The 18,904-nt window shown below is 40.3% G+C and overlaps 2 protein-coding genes across 6 annotated transcripts in view; one reads left to right on the top strand and one right to left on the bottom strand.

The window, feature by feature from the left end:
* The window catches only part of DHX32 (DEAH-box helicase 32 (putative)), a 63,209-nt gene that overhangs the window by 31,704 nt on the left and 12,601 nt on the right, over positions 1-18,904 (top strand). For 3 of the 4 annotated variants that reach the window (XM_030940521.1, XM_030940523.1, XM_010357778.2), the window contains 5 exons: positions 2,392-2,585; positions 8,710-9,082; positions 14,447-14,689; positions 16,022-16,121; positions 16,213-16,371. In XM_030940521.1, coding sequence (XP_030796381.1) covers positions 2,392-2,585; positions 8,710-9,082; positions 14,447-14,689; positions 16,022-16,121; positions 16,213-16,371 — 1,069 coding nt within the window. The remainder of the gene's footprint in view (positions 1-2,391; positions 2,586-8,709; positions 9,083-14,446; positions 14,690-16,021; positions 16,122-16,212; positions 16,372-18,904) is intronic. The other variant, XM_030940522.1, reaches the window with a different exon arrangement.
* Positions 14,970-18,904, bottom strand: part of BCCIP (BRCA2 and CDKN1A interacting protein) — a 28,677-nt gene continuing 24,742 nt past the window's right edge. For both annotated transcript variants that reach the window (XM_010357792.2, XM_010357795.2), the window contains exon 8: positions 14,970-15,538. In XM_010357792.2, coding sequence (XP_010356094.1) covers positions 15,420-15,538 — 119 coding nt within the window. In that variant the 3' untranslated portion in view covers positions 14,970-15,419. The remainder of the gene's footprint in view (positions 15,539-18,904) is intronic.

Genomic DNA, 18,904 nt, shown 5'->3' with positions numbered 1-18,904 from the left:
GGCTAATTTTTATATTTTTAATAGAGATGGGGTTTCATCACATTGGCCAGGTTGGTCTCAAACTCCTGACCTCTTAAGTGATCCACCTGCCTCGGCCTCCCGAAGTGCTGGGATTACAGATATGAGCCACCGCATCCGGCCTAGAAAGAGTAATTTAAAATGCTGATTGCCTGAGAATCTCATGGCTTCAGTTGCCACCTTTGTATAAAGATGCTTAGAAGCAACTGTGATGTAGTGGAAATTATACTCGCCAAGAAACTAGAAGATAGGGATTGGTTCTGGTCATGCTGTTTACTGGCAGTATGACCTTGGACAAGTCACACCTCTAAGTTTCTTTCCTCATGTGTAAAATGAGGGTGTTGGCCTTCATGTCTGAGGTGATTCTCCTGCCTCAGCCTCCCGAGTAGCTGGGACTACAGGTGTACGCCACCATACCCAGCTAATTTTTATATTTTCAGTAGAGACAGGGCTTCCCCATGTTGACCAGGCTGGTTTTGAACTTCTGACCTCAGGTGATCCACCTGCCTTGGCCTCCCAAATTGCTGAGATTACAGGAATGAGCCACCACGCCTGGCCTAAAGAAATTTTTTTAAAAAACAAGTGGTTTTAATACAGCTTTTCACATGCATGATGTTTGAGGTCTTGGCTAGGGACTCTAGATAGTGGACCCTGACATGAAGGCAGTTAGTTTAAAAGTAAGGAGTTGTCAAGAATAAAAAATTACTTGCTAAGAAAGAAAGGAGGCAAAGTTTTATGTAAATTCTTTGACTATGTAGAATCTTAGACTATGTAGAATCACAGAATTTTAAATTATTTCTAGAAAGTATAAGAAATTAATCTATTCATTCAGCAAATATTTACTGAGTAGTAGGATAATTTGGTGACCAACACAGATCGGTCTCTGCTTTTAGAGCTCATTTGAGGGGACGTTAGGTAGTGGGGAACTAGGAACAAACAGGTCACCTCAGGAGGGTGATGGCTGCCACAGTGGGAAGCACACTGTGGATCTAGATACCTAGGGGGTCGCGGCAAGCCTTGTGGAGAAAACGACACAGCAGTTCAGACTTGAAGGATAGTTCTCATTCATTCAGTCCATTCATTTTACAGGTAAGAAAACTAAAGCTTAGAAAAGTTGTGGTTTACGTGGAACAAATTAATGGCCAGCCAGTCCCTTAGGTGCCTGGTTACTCCTGGGTCTTGCCTTGATTCCATGTTTCCTGAGCGCAGGATCTTAAACTTTCATCTTTAATAGAACAAAGTAAGCGTCGAGTAAATAATTACTGGTAACTTTCAACCTGTTGACAAGGCTGCCACCTATCTGAAAATGCAGGAAGTGCATTTGCCTTTCAGTCCTTAAGAATTTGCAGTCTCCAGCAGTCGTTCATTTTGGAGTTACTTGTATTTCTGGTGAGTCATGTTTAGTTTTCAAATTACAGTGAGGATTCAGATCTAAGAATTTCATAATGAATCTTGTAAATAGCAGACCTCAAGATAATTAGAAATTTTACAACGTTTAAATACCTTAGATCAATTAAAAACACTCTTGGAATAATTTATTTTTAAAATGCATATGTAACAATGCATAATTTACTGATAATGCCTTAAGATTGTAGCATACAAATGAACTCAGTACATTCTACTGTAATAATTCTTGTACAGATGAATGTGATAAACATCACTTGGTCCATAATATATTTTAGAAAGAAAAGGATTTTTAAAATAAAATGGCTGTAGACTAGCTTTGCTTGGAATTGACTCGTTCCAAATCTAGATGGGTTGGTTGACTGTCTCACTGGGTTTATGGGTTTATTTATTTAATTATATTTAGATGGTACATTACCAGAATATTTTAGCTTTTATTATCAGAGAAATGTTAAGTAGGCTTATCTGGATATTTGTGAATGATCATTTGGATTTAAATGTAAATGCTTTAATTTTGAGCCATTATTTTTTATCTACATACTATCTATAATTTACATTGCTTGAAACACAATAGCTGATAACAGAAGCCATATTTTCAGAAGCCTTTCTTCTAACCAAAAAGAAAATAATAATCTCTAAATACATTAGTCTTTTCAGAAACACAGTTGAGGTTGAAAGTTTTTATTTTTCTCATTTTGCCCTTGATTTTTATCTGCCTTTTTTTTGTCTGGGAGTCAAAACTTTCACAGTCCCTGTTAACTGCTGTTTATTCTTAACTTTATTTCCTAGCAGTAACTCTGTGCATAATCCATATTGTTCAGAGTTTCACTAAATAAGATGTAATACAACCCACTGCTGATTTACTGATGAAAGAAAATCTCTTACAAGATGAACCCTGCTGTAAGACAGAGCTGTCTCATTTTTTATATTCAGCAGAAGCTGATCCTGTCTCATTTTTTCCTGTTGCAGGTTCCTCAGTGGTGTGCTGAATATTGTCTTTCCATCCACTACCAGCACGGGGGCGTGCTATGCACACAGGTCCACAAGCAGGCTGTGGTCCAACTCGCCCTGCGGGTGGCAGATGAAATGGATGTTAACATTGGTCATGAAGTTGGCTATGTGATCCCTTTCGAGAACTGCTGTACCAATGAAACAATCCTGAGGTTGGTTTGCGGGGTTCAGTCTGCTCCCTGCTGGTGATGGTTGGCTTAGGTTCTACAATTCGGAAACAGCATTATTCTAGCATTCTACCTGTTAAGCATCTATTCTGTGCAGTAGCAACTGGTCTCTCTTGTCACAGCCAGCAAGCAATCGTTGCTTTCCCACACTGGCATCATCAGGGATTCCTTGTCTAAACGTATCCCATGACTCCCATTATCCCCAGGAAAAAGTTAGCAACTTGCTTGGCCCCTCAGAACCTTCAAGCGTGTGCTTCTGGAGCTATGCCTCATGCAGGGGCCACATCATTGCCTGTGTGCAAGCCACATGGACACCTGGAGCATGCTGTGTGCCCCGTGCTTCCACACCCTGTGCCTGTACACCTGCCCCTCCCTGTGCTCAGCATGTCCGGGCCTCTTCTGGGCCTGGCTAGTTCCTCCTAGTCACTCAGTATCCAGTGTAGCGGTCACCTGCTCGAGGAAGGCTTCCCTGCCCCTCCAGTAATATACATTAGAAAACCCTCTGTGGGGCCTCTGGAAAACATGGTGTCCGCCTCCATCATGACTTCGATCAGTGTTTCTCAAACTGTACTTTTCAGAAGCTTCTATGTTCCAAGGAGCCTTCTTTGTGGCTACTGCAAGTTGTGGTATCTTTTTTGTGCTTAGCTTCATTATGAGATTTCCTTTGAATAAGGATTTCCAAGAGCTTGAAAGAAGAAAAAAAAAGGAGAAAGAAATTGGAAAATCACTGCTCTGGGCTAGTGCTTCTCAAGCACTTTTATATTACAGCCCTCATAGAAAGTGATAGTATCCATGTAGTACTTCAAGGAAATGGGCACAGCTGCCTGCAGCCAGAGATGACCATCCCACGGGCTGCAGCTGCCCCAGGCATTGCCTGACCACTCCAAGAGCCAAGTAGATAAGTATCTCGGGGTCATTATTTGTGCACCTCTGTAACCCCTTTGTGTGGCATACCAGTGTGCCATGGCACACCATTTGGGAAGCTCTGCTTTAGTGTAACAGGGCAGGGATGGTTTTTCACATACTCATATCCCTGAAGTCTCGTGCTCATCCCCAGGAGGATGTTCAGTAAATTGGATAGTGGAAGGGATTTTGCCCTGTCCCAGCTAGCACTGCACTCTGGTGCAGTTCTTTTCTCCATTCAGAAAGCCCATGGGGCCGGGCATGGTGGCTAATGCCTGTAATCTCATCACTTTGGAAGGCCAAGGCATGAGGATTGCTTGAGCCCTGGAGTTTGACACCGGACTGGGCAACACAGTGAGCTCTCATCTCTACAAAAAATACAAAAATTAATGAGCGTGATGGTGCATGCCTATAGTCCCAGCTACTCAGGAGACTGAAGCGGGAAGATCACTTGAATCCAGGAAATCAAGGCTGCAGTGAGCTGTGATCGCGCCACTGCACTGTAGCCTGTGTGACAGAGTGAGACCCTGTCCCAGAAAAAAAGGAAAGCCCATTGGGCTCATTTGGTTTGTACTAAGCTACTTTCCCTGAAATATTTATCTTCAAAAATAGAAGACAGTCTTCAGGCTAGTGTCAAATCATAGGGGAAAGTCTTTAGACCATCAGCACTCTGACTTGAACTTCTTGAAGATATATTACCTTCTGCTAGTATAACAATTATGTCCCTGAGTCATTAAATTACTATGTATTTATAAATTGCTTATTGTGTAAATGGTACACGAGTGGTACAAAAGAAACATAAAAACCTCTCTGGTTCTTAGGAGCTCACAAACTAAAAGAGCTGCACAGGACAAGATATAGGACCCTGAAAGGGTTAAGGATCCCTAAGCAGATTCGTGGTTGGTTGGTTTGACATTTTAAAGTAGCCCTTTGAATTTTTTTTTTAATTAAATGATGGCTCTGACTAGGTTCTAAAGTTAATATTGTATCTTTAATACCATCTAGACTTTGAAAACCCTTTAAAAGGACTCTTTAATGTAGTCATTTTTAAAATGAAATATAACAGCTTTACCATAATATGAAATCAGAATTTTTTTTTTTTTTTTTGAGACAGAGTCCCACTCCGTCGCCCAGGCTGGAGTGAAGTGGCGCGATCTCAGCTCACTTCAACCTCCATCTTCCGAATTCAAGTGATTCTCGTGCCTCAGCCTCCTGAGTAGCTGGGACTACAGGCACGCACCACCACACTTGGCTAACTTTTTGTATTTTTAGTAGAGATGGGGTTTCTCCATGTTGCCCGGGCTAGTCTCAAACTCCTGAGCTCAGGCAATTTGCCGGCCTCGGCCTCCCAAAGTGCTGGGATTACAGGCATGAGCCACCGCACCCAGCCTCAGATATTTCTTAATATGGAAAGCCACAAAGATAAATAATGGTGGGGAAATCTAATAACGCTGTGAGACACGCCTCACCTTTTAAACATCTATCATATGTTGGACTTAGGATTGTTTTATGGTGAAAAACCCAAGCATTCAATTCTGACACCCAAAGGAATACTATATATTAAAGTATGTATTAGTTTCAGTCTGTGTATAGCGTTCCTTTCTTAACAGGCACAGCTGCTTCAGGTGTGCTGGGTTGAAGTACAGAGGCACCCATGGAGACAGGTAGAGAGTAGCTGCCTGCTTTGACAGGCTTTGCACGTTCTGTTTCTTTCTGCCGTTGCTGGGCTGCCTTATTCTTCGTTGCTTTTATATCTTCACTTTACAGTTACTCTTGTTTCTGAACACTGTACTTTCTTTTCCACTGTGACATGCCCCCAGAACCAGTGCAGAGTCAGAAGACACTCAGATGCATTGTTGTAAACAGGGTTTGAGTCACAGGAAAGAGGCCAGAGCTATGGCCCTATGATAAAATAAAGCAATACCAGTTTTCTTCCTGGTATTCTGTGCTCTGGAGAGGAGGCAACATGGCTGTAAAATGAGTGTCTCCACCATTTACTCACTTGTAATCTTATAGAAGTCACCTAACCTCTTTGAGCTTTTAAGTCGCCTCATCTGAAAAATGTGGATGATTAATATACTTGCTCTGAGGGTTGTTGTGAGGACTATTTAATTTATGTAACTGATGCATGGTGTATGTATGTGGCAGCTATGTTTATAATTATAATTATACTTATATTTTTATAATTATGATTAGAACAAGATTGATTTTCCTGAAGAGGTATGCTAGCCATAATTTTGAATAAGCTCAGACTGAACAGCTATTTAAATCAGACGATTTAACATTGATCACTGATTATAGAAGGCAGTAGTCTATATTTCATACTGTGTTTTTCATTTCTTTAGTAACCCCTTAGTGTATATCAAACACATCATAGGCAATTTATAAACGATCTTTAAGGCTACTACTATTTTTTGGATGCTATATATAACAACTTTGTTCGTCTTTAAGCTTTTCTCTGGCCTTTTTGAAACAGTGAATAACTGAATATTACGTACCTAAAATAGTCTTTAGGAACTACATATCAAGATATCTCATAGAAGTGACTCATAGTGTCAAATGGTGATATTTTCTGTTTTTGGAACTGGAAAGTTCTCAAATTTTCGTTAAGGTTAAACTCAATTAAATAATTTTATAAAATATAAATATTAATAAAACTTTTAACTATTTTATTATAGTCTTAGCTTTTAGAAATTTAGCCTTAAAGATATAAACTGCATTTCCTGAAACCTTGGTAGTATATCTATTTTTTTACATACTTATTAGTTAACAGCACTTTTTAAAGCATCATATACATAATATCTCAAAACCATAAAGTTCAGAAATATATCTTTGTGTTATATAGAAAAAAAGTATTTTTGTTTTGTTTTGTTTTGAGTTGGAGTCTTGCTCACATCACGCAGACTGGGATGCAGTTGTGGGATCATAGTTCACTGTAATGTGGGACTCCTCCTGGGCTCAAGTGATCTCCCACCTCAGCCTCCTAAGTAGGTGGGACTGCAGAAAAATGTAGGTTTATATAGTAAGCTTTAGGAATGAGCCTTCACAATTCCCCTGTATAATCATCTGGAAGGCTAGGCCCTGCTGGATGAGTCTGCTGGAGTTTTTAATAAGTTACCACCTTCTCTTTTTTTTAATTAAGCCTAGATGTATTTATATAACACATATACCTCCTCAATCTTATGGGGCAGCATTACTTCCTATAAGATCAGTGCTTAGGTCAGTTTTGCTGAAAAGGAAACAGATTTAATTTTAACGTTAATGAAGTACCATAAATTAAAATAATTTGTTTTGACATGAGAAGCAGTAGTAACTTGGTATTAATATACTAATTAACCTCAGCAAAAGATGACCTGAAAACTAGATTTCAATGCATCTGTTGGCATCTTGCACAAAGTATAATACTGCAGTATTCAAGATGCTTTCTTTTTTAAGTTTGAAGAAAGGAATCAATTTATCACTGCTCATTTGATAAGACACAGGATGAGAACGTGTATGAAAAGAAAGGCAGAGAGCATGCACTTTGATCTCATAAAGATACAGAGACAAAGAACATGGACTTTATCACCAAAACTACAAGGCCAAGGAAGCAATCTTTATAATTTGACAGTGACATCAGATAGAACAGATATCCAGGTTTAAATCTTGACTGTATCCCTGGCTTTGTGACCTTGGATAGGGTACTGAATTTTTCTGAACTTCAATTTTCTCATTTATAAATGAGTCATAGTAAAGGGATAGCAGTATCTACTTTGAAGGTTTATTCTGAAGATTAAATGAGAAATGTATGCACCAGCTTAATGTCTGGCTCGCACTAGCTTAATAGATGTTTGTTTCCTTCCTTTTTTTTTTTTTTCCCCTCGAAAGAGGTTAATTGAGGACTGTGTCAAGATCCCCAAGACTACCCCCAGGTTCAGTTATTTGCTAGAAAGATTCATGGGACTCAGCATATCATTTACTTATAACTAAGGTTTATTGCAGTGAAAAGATACAAAGCAACATCAGCAAAGGGAAATGGTGGATGGGACGAAGGTTACAGGAACCCAGGCACAAGCTCCTGAGCTCTCGCCCAGTGGAGTCACAAACAGTGCACTTCATTCACAGCTTGTGAAATGGTGCCCTACCAGGGAAACTCAGGCTCAGTGCCCAGGGTTTTTATTGAGGGCTGGCTGTAGAGGCACCCTCTGCCTACTATGTTTCAAAATTCCAGACTCCCAGAAGGAAAGCACATGTGCAGCATAAACCATATTGCCTGTACAAATGGTTCAGCACAGCAGACTACTCTTTATCAATTCTAGGAATGGTGAGAACCCTCCCTAAATCAAAGTTCCCAAATGCTAGCCAAGGGCTAACCTTGCAGGCAGGCCTGTCTACAGATAGCAATCTCAGAATTGCCATGTACAAGAATAAATAAAAGTAAATACCTTAAATGGGTAAAAAACATATGGGATTGGTTTCTTCAAGCAGTAATACAGGTAAATATGTAAAGAGTATCAGAAAGTTATTTTCATTAAGCTTAGTGACTAATAGGTGGTTTAGTTTTAAAAAATCATCCCAAGAACTATGGGAAAAGTTCATTAAAATCACTAATGACCCCTGCCCACTCCAGGAATTGTAGCCAGTTTTCATGCTGCCCTTAAATAGGTGGTTGCTTTTTAGATTCTTCTGTTTGCTTATTATTTGGATGACACCTTAATGATACCATCTCCCACAATGAACCACCAATAATAATGTCTGTCCAAACAGTGGACTAGCTGAACCATGAGCCTGAGCCAGGATGGTTATTCTTGTATCCTTTCCTTGAAAAGTCTATAATTTTACTCAAAATTCTTTCATTGATGAATGAGAGAGGAAAAATTGACCAGAGTGTTTTATGATACTACTTTTTATGTATAAAGCTTGGAACAAAAGTTAGATGCAGGCTTTTATTAATATTTGTAATAAACATTTAGTAAGAGGCCTTTAACCTAGGGTTCAGAATGGTCTTTGTAGGGGGCGGTCCAGGAACATACACAAACTGGGTATAAATTTTGTCTGTATTTTTTGTGTGATAATTCTGTAGATTGTATCAACTTCTACAGCCCAGTAAAAATTTAGAATTACTGATTTAGAGAAATGAATATAGGAAAGGCATTTTTTCTTGTTAGGAAGTTTTTTGCATGACTTAGCATAAGAATATTCTAATTTTAATGTTTCTTCTTTATAGGTATTGTACTGATGATATGTTGCAAAGAGAAATGATGTCCAATCCTTTTTTGGGTAGCTATGGGGTCATCATCTTAGATGATATTCACGAAAGAAGCATTGCAACTGATGTGTTACTTGGACTTCTTAAAGATGTTTTACTAGCAAGACCGGAACTGAAGCTCATAATTAACTCCTCACCTCACCTGATCAGCAAACTCAATTCTTATTATGGAAACTTGCCTCTCATAGAAGTGAAAAATAAACACCCTGTGGAGGTTGTGTACCTTAGTGAGGCTCAAAAGGATTCCTTTGAGTCTATTTTACGCCTTATCTTTGAAATTCACCGCTCGGGTGAGAAAGGTGACATTGTAGTCTTTCTGGCCTGTGAACAAGTAAGTGAGTGATATTCTAACCTTACAGAGTAATAAGGTATTTCATTTGGGAAGCGTTTAATAACATACAGGTTTCAGTTTGCTAATTAACTGTTTAAATATTTGGTTTCATCACACCTAATTAAATAAAACCTGTGCTGAAAGGAGAACAGGAAGTGTTTCTAAAAATCACATGCAGTTCTGAAAACAAAATACGGGTGAGGAGTCTCTAGACATGATCTCCAGAGCCAGCGTCCCTCCAGCAGGCTCAGGCCAGAGAGTGGGCTGCCCCAAAGGCAAAACTGACTCTTACATATGCTTGCTGTGAGTTGTCGTCTCTTGGTACAGTAGGTGCATGCCGACTCCCCTGACACTCTCCGCTGCCTCCCTATGAGCAGGTGTGTTTGTTGGAGATCAGGAATATTACCTAAGCACTCACCATAGAGTTAAGTAATACAACATTTCCCACAAGCAGTCCTGTGATAGTGGAGTATGGGCAGAAAATATCATTTATAGCCCACCCAAGAAGGTCATCTCCCTAAGACTGGGGCTGCAGTCTTAAAAGATAAGAAAAAACTTTAACTCGGGTTTCTTTAAAACATCTCTTTAAAAGAATGACAGGAAATGTGCAATCAAGCATCGTTTCCATTCTGTTACTGCTTTTATACAGCCAAGGTACCATTTGGGGTTGCATTTTTTTTAATTGCAGCTACACTGGCCCTATTTCTTTCCCCACTACTCTGTTGGCTGAATCTAAAAGCCTCCAGGATCTCCAGAATTAGACCTCTCTTCATGGAGACTAATTGCCTGGCCTTTTCTCCCTATCTTCTCCCACAGAGAGGAGAAGCATGAGTTTTTAGACCATGACCCAAATATGTAGTGGTTCTACTCATTAAACAGAAACCAAAAAGGAAATTATTTGATGTAGGCTGAGCCACAGCTGAACAGATAAGTGGCTCAGCTGTCTGTCAGAGCCTTTTCTTGAACATCCACATGCTTTCAGAAACACTTTCAGAAGTATTTATTCTATTTTATACTCAAAGCATAAAGGATGACAGCTCCTTCTGGCTTTGGGAACTTTAGTTTTCTTAAATTTTATCTGTTTCTAGAACCTCAATGTAACTGCATATTTATCATTTTTTGCATGTAGATGATATGCATTCTCTTGAATAGCAAATCTGCCTATTACAGTGATTTATTCTGTTATCATCTCCTCATCCTGCATGATTCAAGATATTCAAGAAAGTCCTGAGGAAAATAATAAAATACGGAGACACAGGATTTATGAGAACAATTAGAGCTTCTCAGTATAACCAGATAAAGCCTAAGGAAGGGAAGAATGGCAAATCTAATACATTTGAGAGTCAGAATTGCCAGGTGAAAAACAGGACGTAGGCCGGACACTGTGGTTCACGCCTGTAATCCCAGCACTTTGGGAGGCTGAGGTGGGAGGATCACGTGAGGCCAGGAGGTTGAGACCAGCCTTGACAACATAGCAGGACCCTATCTCAACAAAAAAATTTAAAAATTAGCCAGGCATGGTGGCTCAGGCCTGTAGTCCCAGCTACTCAGGAAGCTGAGGCAGGAGGATTGCTTGAACTAAGGAGTTTGTGGCTGCAGTGAGCTATGATTGCATCACTACACTCCAGCCTGGGTGACAAAGCAAGACCCTGCCTCTAGAAAAAAAAAAAATGAAAAATTAAAAAAAAAAACAGGACATACATTTCTGCAAGAAAAAAAAAAGTGCAATTAAGACTGATAGGATGGGTGTAATCCTTCAAGTCAGGGTAAGCAAAAATTCCAAAATGGATTTGGAAATGGATTTTGGATCTTGGAAAATAAAGCTCATAACACAACTGAGGTGCAGATGGTCTTAGGGTACATGATTCTTATAAGTTTAATATAAACTATAATTAATAGTAGAGTGACTTCTGAACTGTCAACTTTAGAAGATGCATCATTATCCAGGCTGGTAGTAGAAACTGTAAATGCCACAGGACTTGGAAAGAAATGTAATCTCCTCTGAAGGCAGGCTGGAAAGGCATTTCTATTAAGAAACCATCAGTTTTGCAGTGTTAAAGTGAGAGTGCCATCAAATACCAGAGGATTTTATAATTCTGAGCCTCTGTGACCCAGGCAGAGCACTGGACCCTCTAAAGGTGAGCTCCTCATTGTCCAGGGGGCTCAGCAGCTGACCTCCCCTGTGGGTGGGACAGCAAGCCAGCCACTGACATTGTGCTGGCTTCAGCAGGCTTTACCTGGGCACCAGGTTTTTTTCTCCTGCTTCAGCCTTGGATTCCACAGGTGTTACCTGGTTTTCCTTACCCTATCTGCCTAACAAGCAGAACACCATTCAGTATCCTGATGGACTTTTCTTTTTCATTACTTTTGTCAGGATCCATCATTAAGATATTCATCTCTTGTGGGCTGGGATTTGTCTCTGGGAAAGATTTGTCTTGCTCTGAAATCACTGCTAACAAGCTATTGATCCCCATGCTATTTGATGCTTTCTTGATTTCTATATAAAGCTTTAAAACCTACCATCACACCTAAATATCATGTGAAAACAAACTCAACCAGTCTAATATAAATGTACTAATTGTCATTTAAAATTTGTATTTATTTATTTAGAGACAGGACCTCACTATGTTGCCTAGGCTGGAGTGCAGTGGTGTGATCTTGGCTCAGTGTAACCTTGAACTCCTGGGCTCATGCTATCTATCTCCTCAGCCTCCCAAGTAGCTGGGATTACAGGTGTGTGCCGGTATGCCCAGCTAGTTTTTGTTGTTGTTTTTTTTTTTTTTTGGTAGAGATGGGGGGGCGATTTCACTATGTTGCCCAGGCTGGTCTTGAACTCCTGGCCTCAAGCACTTCTCCTGTTTTGGCCTCCCAAAGTGCTGGGATTATAGGCATGAGCCACTGCACCCAGCCGTATCATTTTTTATATTAAGAAATATATTTTAAATTACAGAAATATTCTCATTTTGGTGAAACAGCAATGCATTTACATTAGGTGTGTCACATTTTCTCCAACCGCTTGCTTAGCACCACACCTGCTGTGAATTAATCTCTGTAATTCACAGGCTGCCCTCTGTCTTGGTACTTAATTGAGACTTACAGCCCTGAATGTTTAGCGTGTTGTTTCCTATCACCTAGTTGTCTTTTAACCGGAAAACAAGATATGAAATAGAAAACATACATTGAGATTTACGATAATATGTAGCCAGATTATTGTGCAGTAATAAACTATCACAAAGGTGTTTTTAGGTTGGAGGTTTTCCTGGGAAATGTTCTATGCAGTTGCGGATCTTCTTTCATTTTTGGCGAGCTAGATGTCTGCTAGGTATCATCCTTCAGTGGGTGTTGCTGTTCCCCATAACTGTGCAGGTAGTTATAGGAAAGTTATGCATAGGTAAATAAACCACATACATTGAGTAAGAATCAAGAAAATGAATAAACAAAATGTCTGAAGTACCAGGTGCATATTTTTTAAAGCTTTTCTGCCCCCAATTCTGCAGATTATGGCCTTAAAGTCCTGTATCAGCTGTGCTTGAGGAGCCTAAACTATATATCTATTTCTATTTTCTCTGCTTTTTCCCTTCTGAAGATTTTAAAAATTCTTTTTTATTGCCATTTGGAACAAAATTCAACATTAGAACCCACTTACAAGGCAGCCAAAATAGCTCAGTGAGAGAGCATTAGAAGCAGCATTAGTCGAAGAATTCGCCTACGACTAAAAAGTTTTAGCAACCAGAACCAAATAAAGAATTAGTGGCCATAATTATTTTTTCCACATTCTAAGAGAATAAAAGTAAACATTTCAATGCAATAAAAAGTTTATCTTGGGCCAGGCGCGGTGGCTCAAGCCTGTAATCCCAGCACTTTGGGAGGCCGAGACGGGCAGATCACGAGGTCAGGAGATCGAGACCATCCTGGCTAACACAGTGAAACCCCGTCTCTACTAAAAAAATACAAAAAACTAGCCGGGCGTGGTGGCGGGTGCCTGTAGTCCCAGCTACTTGGGAGGCTGAGGCAGGAGAATGGCGTAAACCCGGGAGGCGGAGCTTGCAGTGAGCTGAGATCCGGCCACTGCACTCCAGCCTGGGCGACAGAGCGAGACTCCATCTCAAAAAAAAAAGTTTATTTTGATGGGAAATTACTCATGAATGGGCTACTGGAATCAAATCTTCCAAATCCAGGTTAGCTGTTAAGTTGCACCAGTGAGAAGCCTGCTTGATGGACTCATCTGGGAGGAATGAATGCATGTCCTCCTAAGGCCAACCAGCAGCCAGGTTCAGGGGATGCAGCTCAGCTCAAGTACTCATTCTTTTCCTTTTAATTTCTTTTTTATTAATTTATTTATTTTTGAGATGGAGTCTCATTCTGTCGCCAGGCTGGAGTGCAGTGGCACGATCTCGGCTTGCTGCAGCATCTGTTTCCCGGGTTCAAGTGATTCTCCTGCCTCAGCCTCCAGAGTAGCTGGGACTACAGGTGCATGCCACCACATCCAGCTAACTTTTATATTTTTAGTAGAGACGGGGTTTCACCATCTTGGCCAGGATAGTCTTGATATCTTGACTTAATGATCCACCCAACTCAGCCTCCCAAAGGGCTGAGATTATAGGCGTAAGCCACCACACCTGGCCTTCCTTTTAGTTTCTAAACAATCCTTCCTTAATATGAGGGGTAAAGTGAAGTAATCAGAATTATAAGAATGCAGAAATCATTTTGTTCTCATTATTCCAATTGGCAAGTTTTCACTCGTTAGGATCAACAGCCATGCTGTTTGCTTGGTAAAAAAAATCTGCCCCAAGTAATTATGTGGAAAAGGGAATTGCAAGCAAGGGACTGTACCTATGTACCAGCTGATGTGGGACCCCATGGAGTGGCCTCTGCCCAGCTTCCTGGGAGCCGGTTAGCAGATCAGGAAACAAGCACAGCTCACCTAGTTCTCAGCGACCTGTGATACCTTGCTATTCTTCTAGATGGCTCTGTCTTCCTACAAAACCCTTGAGTTAATTCAATCCCATTCTACAAAGGGTACGGAAAGGAAAGAGACACAAGCTAGAGACCTGGAGAATGGAATTGAGCTGGAAAAACTATGGCAGTTGTGGGAAGTCATCTGTTTTACTTAGATTTTTAGTGAAATCTAACGAAATTAAATGGGAAAAAAATACAAATTCTATTTAACTTCCCAAAAGATGTTTTCTCATTTAGGTGCATCTTTCCTTATTTAAAGATACATGTAGGCAGCAACACAGGCATTTCTTTCCCTGTATCTGTTATGTAGTATTGCCTAAAATTTTATGTAATTCAGACATTTTTTTCATAGTGAAGTTGTTTGCATTGTATTTTATTTTCATGGGTTTTTTTTTTTTTCTTTAGGATATTGAGAAAGTCTATGAAATTGTCTATCAAGGATCTAACCTAAACCCAGATCTTGGAGAACTGGTGGTTGTTCCTTTGTATCCAAAAGAGAAATGTTCATTGTTCAAGCCACTCGATGAAACAGAAAAAAAATGCCCAGTTTATCAAAGAAGAGTGGTGTTAACTACTAGCTCTGGAGAGTCTTTGATCTGGAGTAACTCAGTCAAATTTGTTATCGATGTAGGTGTGGAAAGAAGAAAGGTAATTATTATTGAGTAGGTGAAACAGACTGCTAATAATTGTCAAGCACCAGTTTCTCAGTTTCCTACCATTTTACTGATCAGGAAGTGAGGATGAACTATGTGACCTGGGGATTCTTTGAATTTGGTCATGAGTGCAAAGAAGAATTATTGCAGCCAGTAACAAAAGTCTTGATCACATATTACTGTCTTTCATTAGCATGTTGGAAGTTTGGAAATGAATTAAATTGATTGAGCTGCCAAAGGAGAAACTTTTGAGGAAAGACTCAACTACTAGAGCATAAAGGTGATAGTTATCTTTAATGGTATTTTTTCTTTAGCTAAGGTACTAGCAAAGCAAACTGTTTGACTCTTAAACTAATCTTTTCTTATGAACATTTTACTGGATATTTTAATGGCCCCTTTATCAAAGTAATTAGTATCTTACCCCAGAAAACTTACTAGAAATTGTTTCAAGTATACTGACTTTAATTTTAGCAATTTTTGGCTTATAATTGACATGATAAAATTTTCATCCTAATCATTACAAAATATTTTCTATTACTTTTAAAGTAAAAATTAGAAAAAAAAGGAAAACAAGGTATTTCAAACTCTGACACTAAGACTTCGGAAAATCATAGCATTTGACATCTGAAAGGAAACTAACAAATATTGACTAATTTACCGTTACTAGGTGCTGAGATGTTTTATCCCTCCAGGAGACTATGAGCCTCCTAAATATCCCTGCCTTATTATGACAGAGCAATTCCAACAGTCATGAAGGTTCCCTGGAAATCACTTAGAGTTGATCTTGATTGAATTAGTCCAGCCTTCAGAGAAACCAGGGCTGTCACTCGCCCTCGTGAACCACCTGTAAGGAAAATCATTGTTAGTGCCATATGCAGTTTCTGTATTAGCTGTTATGACTGGAACTCTCAGTATGTGTTGTAAAGGTGAGACCACCAAGATCCTGGTTGATTTGAACAAAACTATAAAGAAACATGGCACTATCAAATGAGAACCCTTTCTCTGTGTGGCATATGAAGATGTGTTATCATTCACCAGTACAGTGCTTTGAGAAGTGACAGTGCTAGTATTTTGGCAATGACACAGAGGTCCCATAGTTATTGAAGCCACAATGAAAGCAGACGACCTTTAAATCCATTTATCAAAGCACTTGCAGTTTCCATCTCAAGGCAAGTGAAACAATAATAAATATTGTACCAAGAAAATGAGTCTGTAGTGGTGCATTTCATGGAGTAAAGTACTGTGAACAGCATATTCTCTTCAGGATCAGTGAGCCCACTAAATCATGACTTATCTGACGCTAATGATGCTGTCTTTCCATTTAAAGGTGTACAACCCGAGAATAAGAGCAAACTCGCTTGTCATGCAGCCCATCAGCCAAAGCCAGGCAGAGATACGCAAGCAGATTCTTGGCTCATCTTCTTCAGGTAGTGCTGTGGGCACAAATACTAAATGTTGTCAATTCTGGTATGCAGGCAACCCAGAAATATTAAAGCCATTTTTCTTCGTGTCTTTTAGGAAAATTTTTCTGCCTGTACACTGAAGAATTTGCCTCCAAAGACATGACGCCACTTAAGCCAGCAGAAATGCAAGAAGCCAACCTAACAAGCATGGTGCTTTTTATGAAGAGGATAGACATTGCGGGCCTAGGCCACTGTGACTTCATGAACAGACCAGGTAGCCTTATGCTCCCGTGTCAGCCAGGCATGTGGGCTGAGATTCCCCTTCTCTCCTCCTGCCCATTCCCTGTCCTAAGTTCACATGATGCTCGGCAGTACACACAAGTATGGAGGGGGCGTTGGTTTGGACTGAAGCATTTTCCCACTAGAGGTAAACATTCTCTGAAGGTAATTTTTAAAACCCCACAAACCTCTAGGAAATATCTGTTCTGACACTAGAAATGTGTCTGCTGTTGGACACTAGAGCACAGGGGTACTGGGCTTAAGGAGTGGGGGAATGTGGAGTATGGAAGCGTAAGTATCAGCAGAAAGAAGAATTCTCAGCAGCTTGGATTTTCCTTTTTTTTCTTTTTCTTTTTTTTTTTTTTTTTTGACACAGGGTCTTGCTCTGCCACTCAGACTGAAGTACAGTGGCATGATCATAGCTCACTGCAACCTCTACCTCCCAGGCTCAAGTGATCCTCCCACCACAGCTTCCCAAATAACTGGGACCACAGGTGCAAGCCACCACACTTAGACTAATGTAAATTTCCTTTGTAGATGTAGATTTCTTTTACTAAGTGACAACTTTTCAGAGCTACTCCTATATCTGCAGTTTCTCAGAATAACCAGCTCAAAATATGCCAGAGAAGTATATTCTGGAGTGGCATATTCTAGTCTCCTTCAGTCATATTTTGAGGTGGTGTGTCCTAAGCCCCAACAAGATAGGTTTCATTTTTGAAAATTGCTCTTCCAGTCCCACTGTTCATCTCATATACCCAGGAATCACCACCTGTTGATTTCTAGGCATCTTCTTGCTCAGGTTAGTAGATGTTTGGTGAACTAGAAATGCAAGGAGAAGAAAAGGCAGGCTTGGTGATGTCAAGGATTTTTAAAAGCAGACTATCTCACTGTGTTCTCTCAATGGTCACCCTTGGTGCTGCTCATTCCATGAGGCTTAAAGCTGATAACTGGGGGACAAAAGGGTTAGGGTAACAATTTATTTTTGTCTCCTGACAATACACACATAACTTTTCTGCTGTGCTTGGGGAAAATATAACTGTGGATTAACTCTGATTCATTGTTTTGGAAGCAAAAAAAGAAAAAGATGCTTGCAGCTGCTGCATTTAATTCAACTTATAATTGAAATACGCAAATCCAGCAAACTTGTTACCCTTTTCAGCATGCATGAACCATGTGAAAATGAATTTGGCACAACTAGGCTACAGGCTGTTAATTGAATTCCCCTGATCTGGACCTCTTTTTTAAAAATCAGTTTTCTTTTTCTTCCTTGGCTGCCTAACAATTGACCTCCATCCTGAATGACACAGTCACTGTCTATTGGGGTAGGAGGCCTCAGAACCAGCTGACCACTTCAGTGGAAACAGATGGCCTGAGACTGCTGTTACCCTGGGAAGGCAGTGGTACCTAGATAGGAGTTTGGAGAAAAACTAGCCCAAAGGGACCAGACTACAGCAGATGTCATCTTTGCATTCGGAGGCAGAACTCATTGTCATAGTGGCCAGATGACTGGTATGATCTGTGATTCTTTGGATTATGAAAAGAAAAGTGAACCCAAACACAAACAGGCATGGCGTGTTCGATAAGGCAGTGCCTCATGAAAACAAGGGAAAATGCAGGAAGAAAATAAAGCTGCTGGGCGCGGTGGCTCATGCCTCTATAATCCCAGCATTTTGGGAGGCCGAGGGTAGGTGGATCACCTGAGGTCAGGAGTTCAAGACCAGCCTGACCAACATGGTGAAAATTCATCCCTACTAAAAACAAAATTAGCCGGGCATGGTGGCGCATGCTTGTAATCCCAGCTACTTGGGAGGCTGAGGCAGGAGAATCACTTGAACTCAGGAGGTGGAGGTTGCGGTGAGCTGAGATTGTACCACTGCACTCCAGCCTGGGCAACAAGAGCAAAACTTTATCTCAAAAAAAAAGAAAAGGAAAGAAAAGAAAGTCAAAGGCTGCAGAGGCCAGGGATGGCGCTGGCAAAAAGAGGAATTAAAGATTCTGCAGGGCTGGGCATGGTGGCTCAACACCTGTAATCCTGACACTTTGGGAGGCTGAGGTGGGAGGACTGCTTGAGGGCCGAGAACTCAAGACCAACCTGGGCAATATAATGAGACCCCATCTCTACAAAAAAAAATTTTTTTTTTAATGAGCCAGGTGTGGTGGCATACGCCTGTAGTCCTAGCTACTTGGGAAGCTGAGTCAGGAGGATCACCTGAGTCCAGGGTTCAAGGTTGCAGTGAGCTATGATTGTGCTGCTGTACTTCAGACAGGGCGACAGAGCAAGGCCCTGGTTCAAAAAAAAAAAAAAAAAAGATTCTACAATGGTGTCATCTGTTGTGATGGTGCAGATCTTTTACCAGAGGATTCCTAAACCAATTCATCAAGACCTTCTGGAATAAGATTTACCACACTAAAAGCCCAGTTTCTAAGAATACTAGAGAAGTATATGCGCTTGTTTGTCAATCATTTGGAAACTCAAGATTTGGCTTTGGAACTTACAAAATGATCTTTAAATGTTATAGTAACATTTA

The sequence above is a fragment of the Rhinopithecus roxellana genome, chromosome 11 (genome assembly GCF_007565055.1).
Source record: "Rhinopithecus roxellana isolate Shanxi Qingling chromosome 11, ASM756505v1, whole genome shotgun sequence".
NCBI classification, from domain to species: Eukaryota; Metazoa; Chordata; class Mammalia; order Primates; family Cercopithecidae; genus Rhinopithecus; species Rhinopithecus roxellana.
The sequence above is the reverse complement of the archived record's forward strand: the minus strand, read 5'-3'. Positions and strand labels throughout refer to the sequence as shown.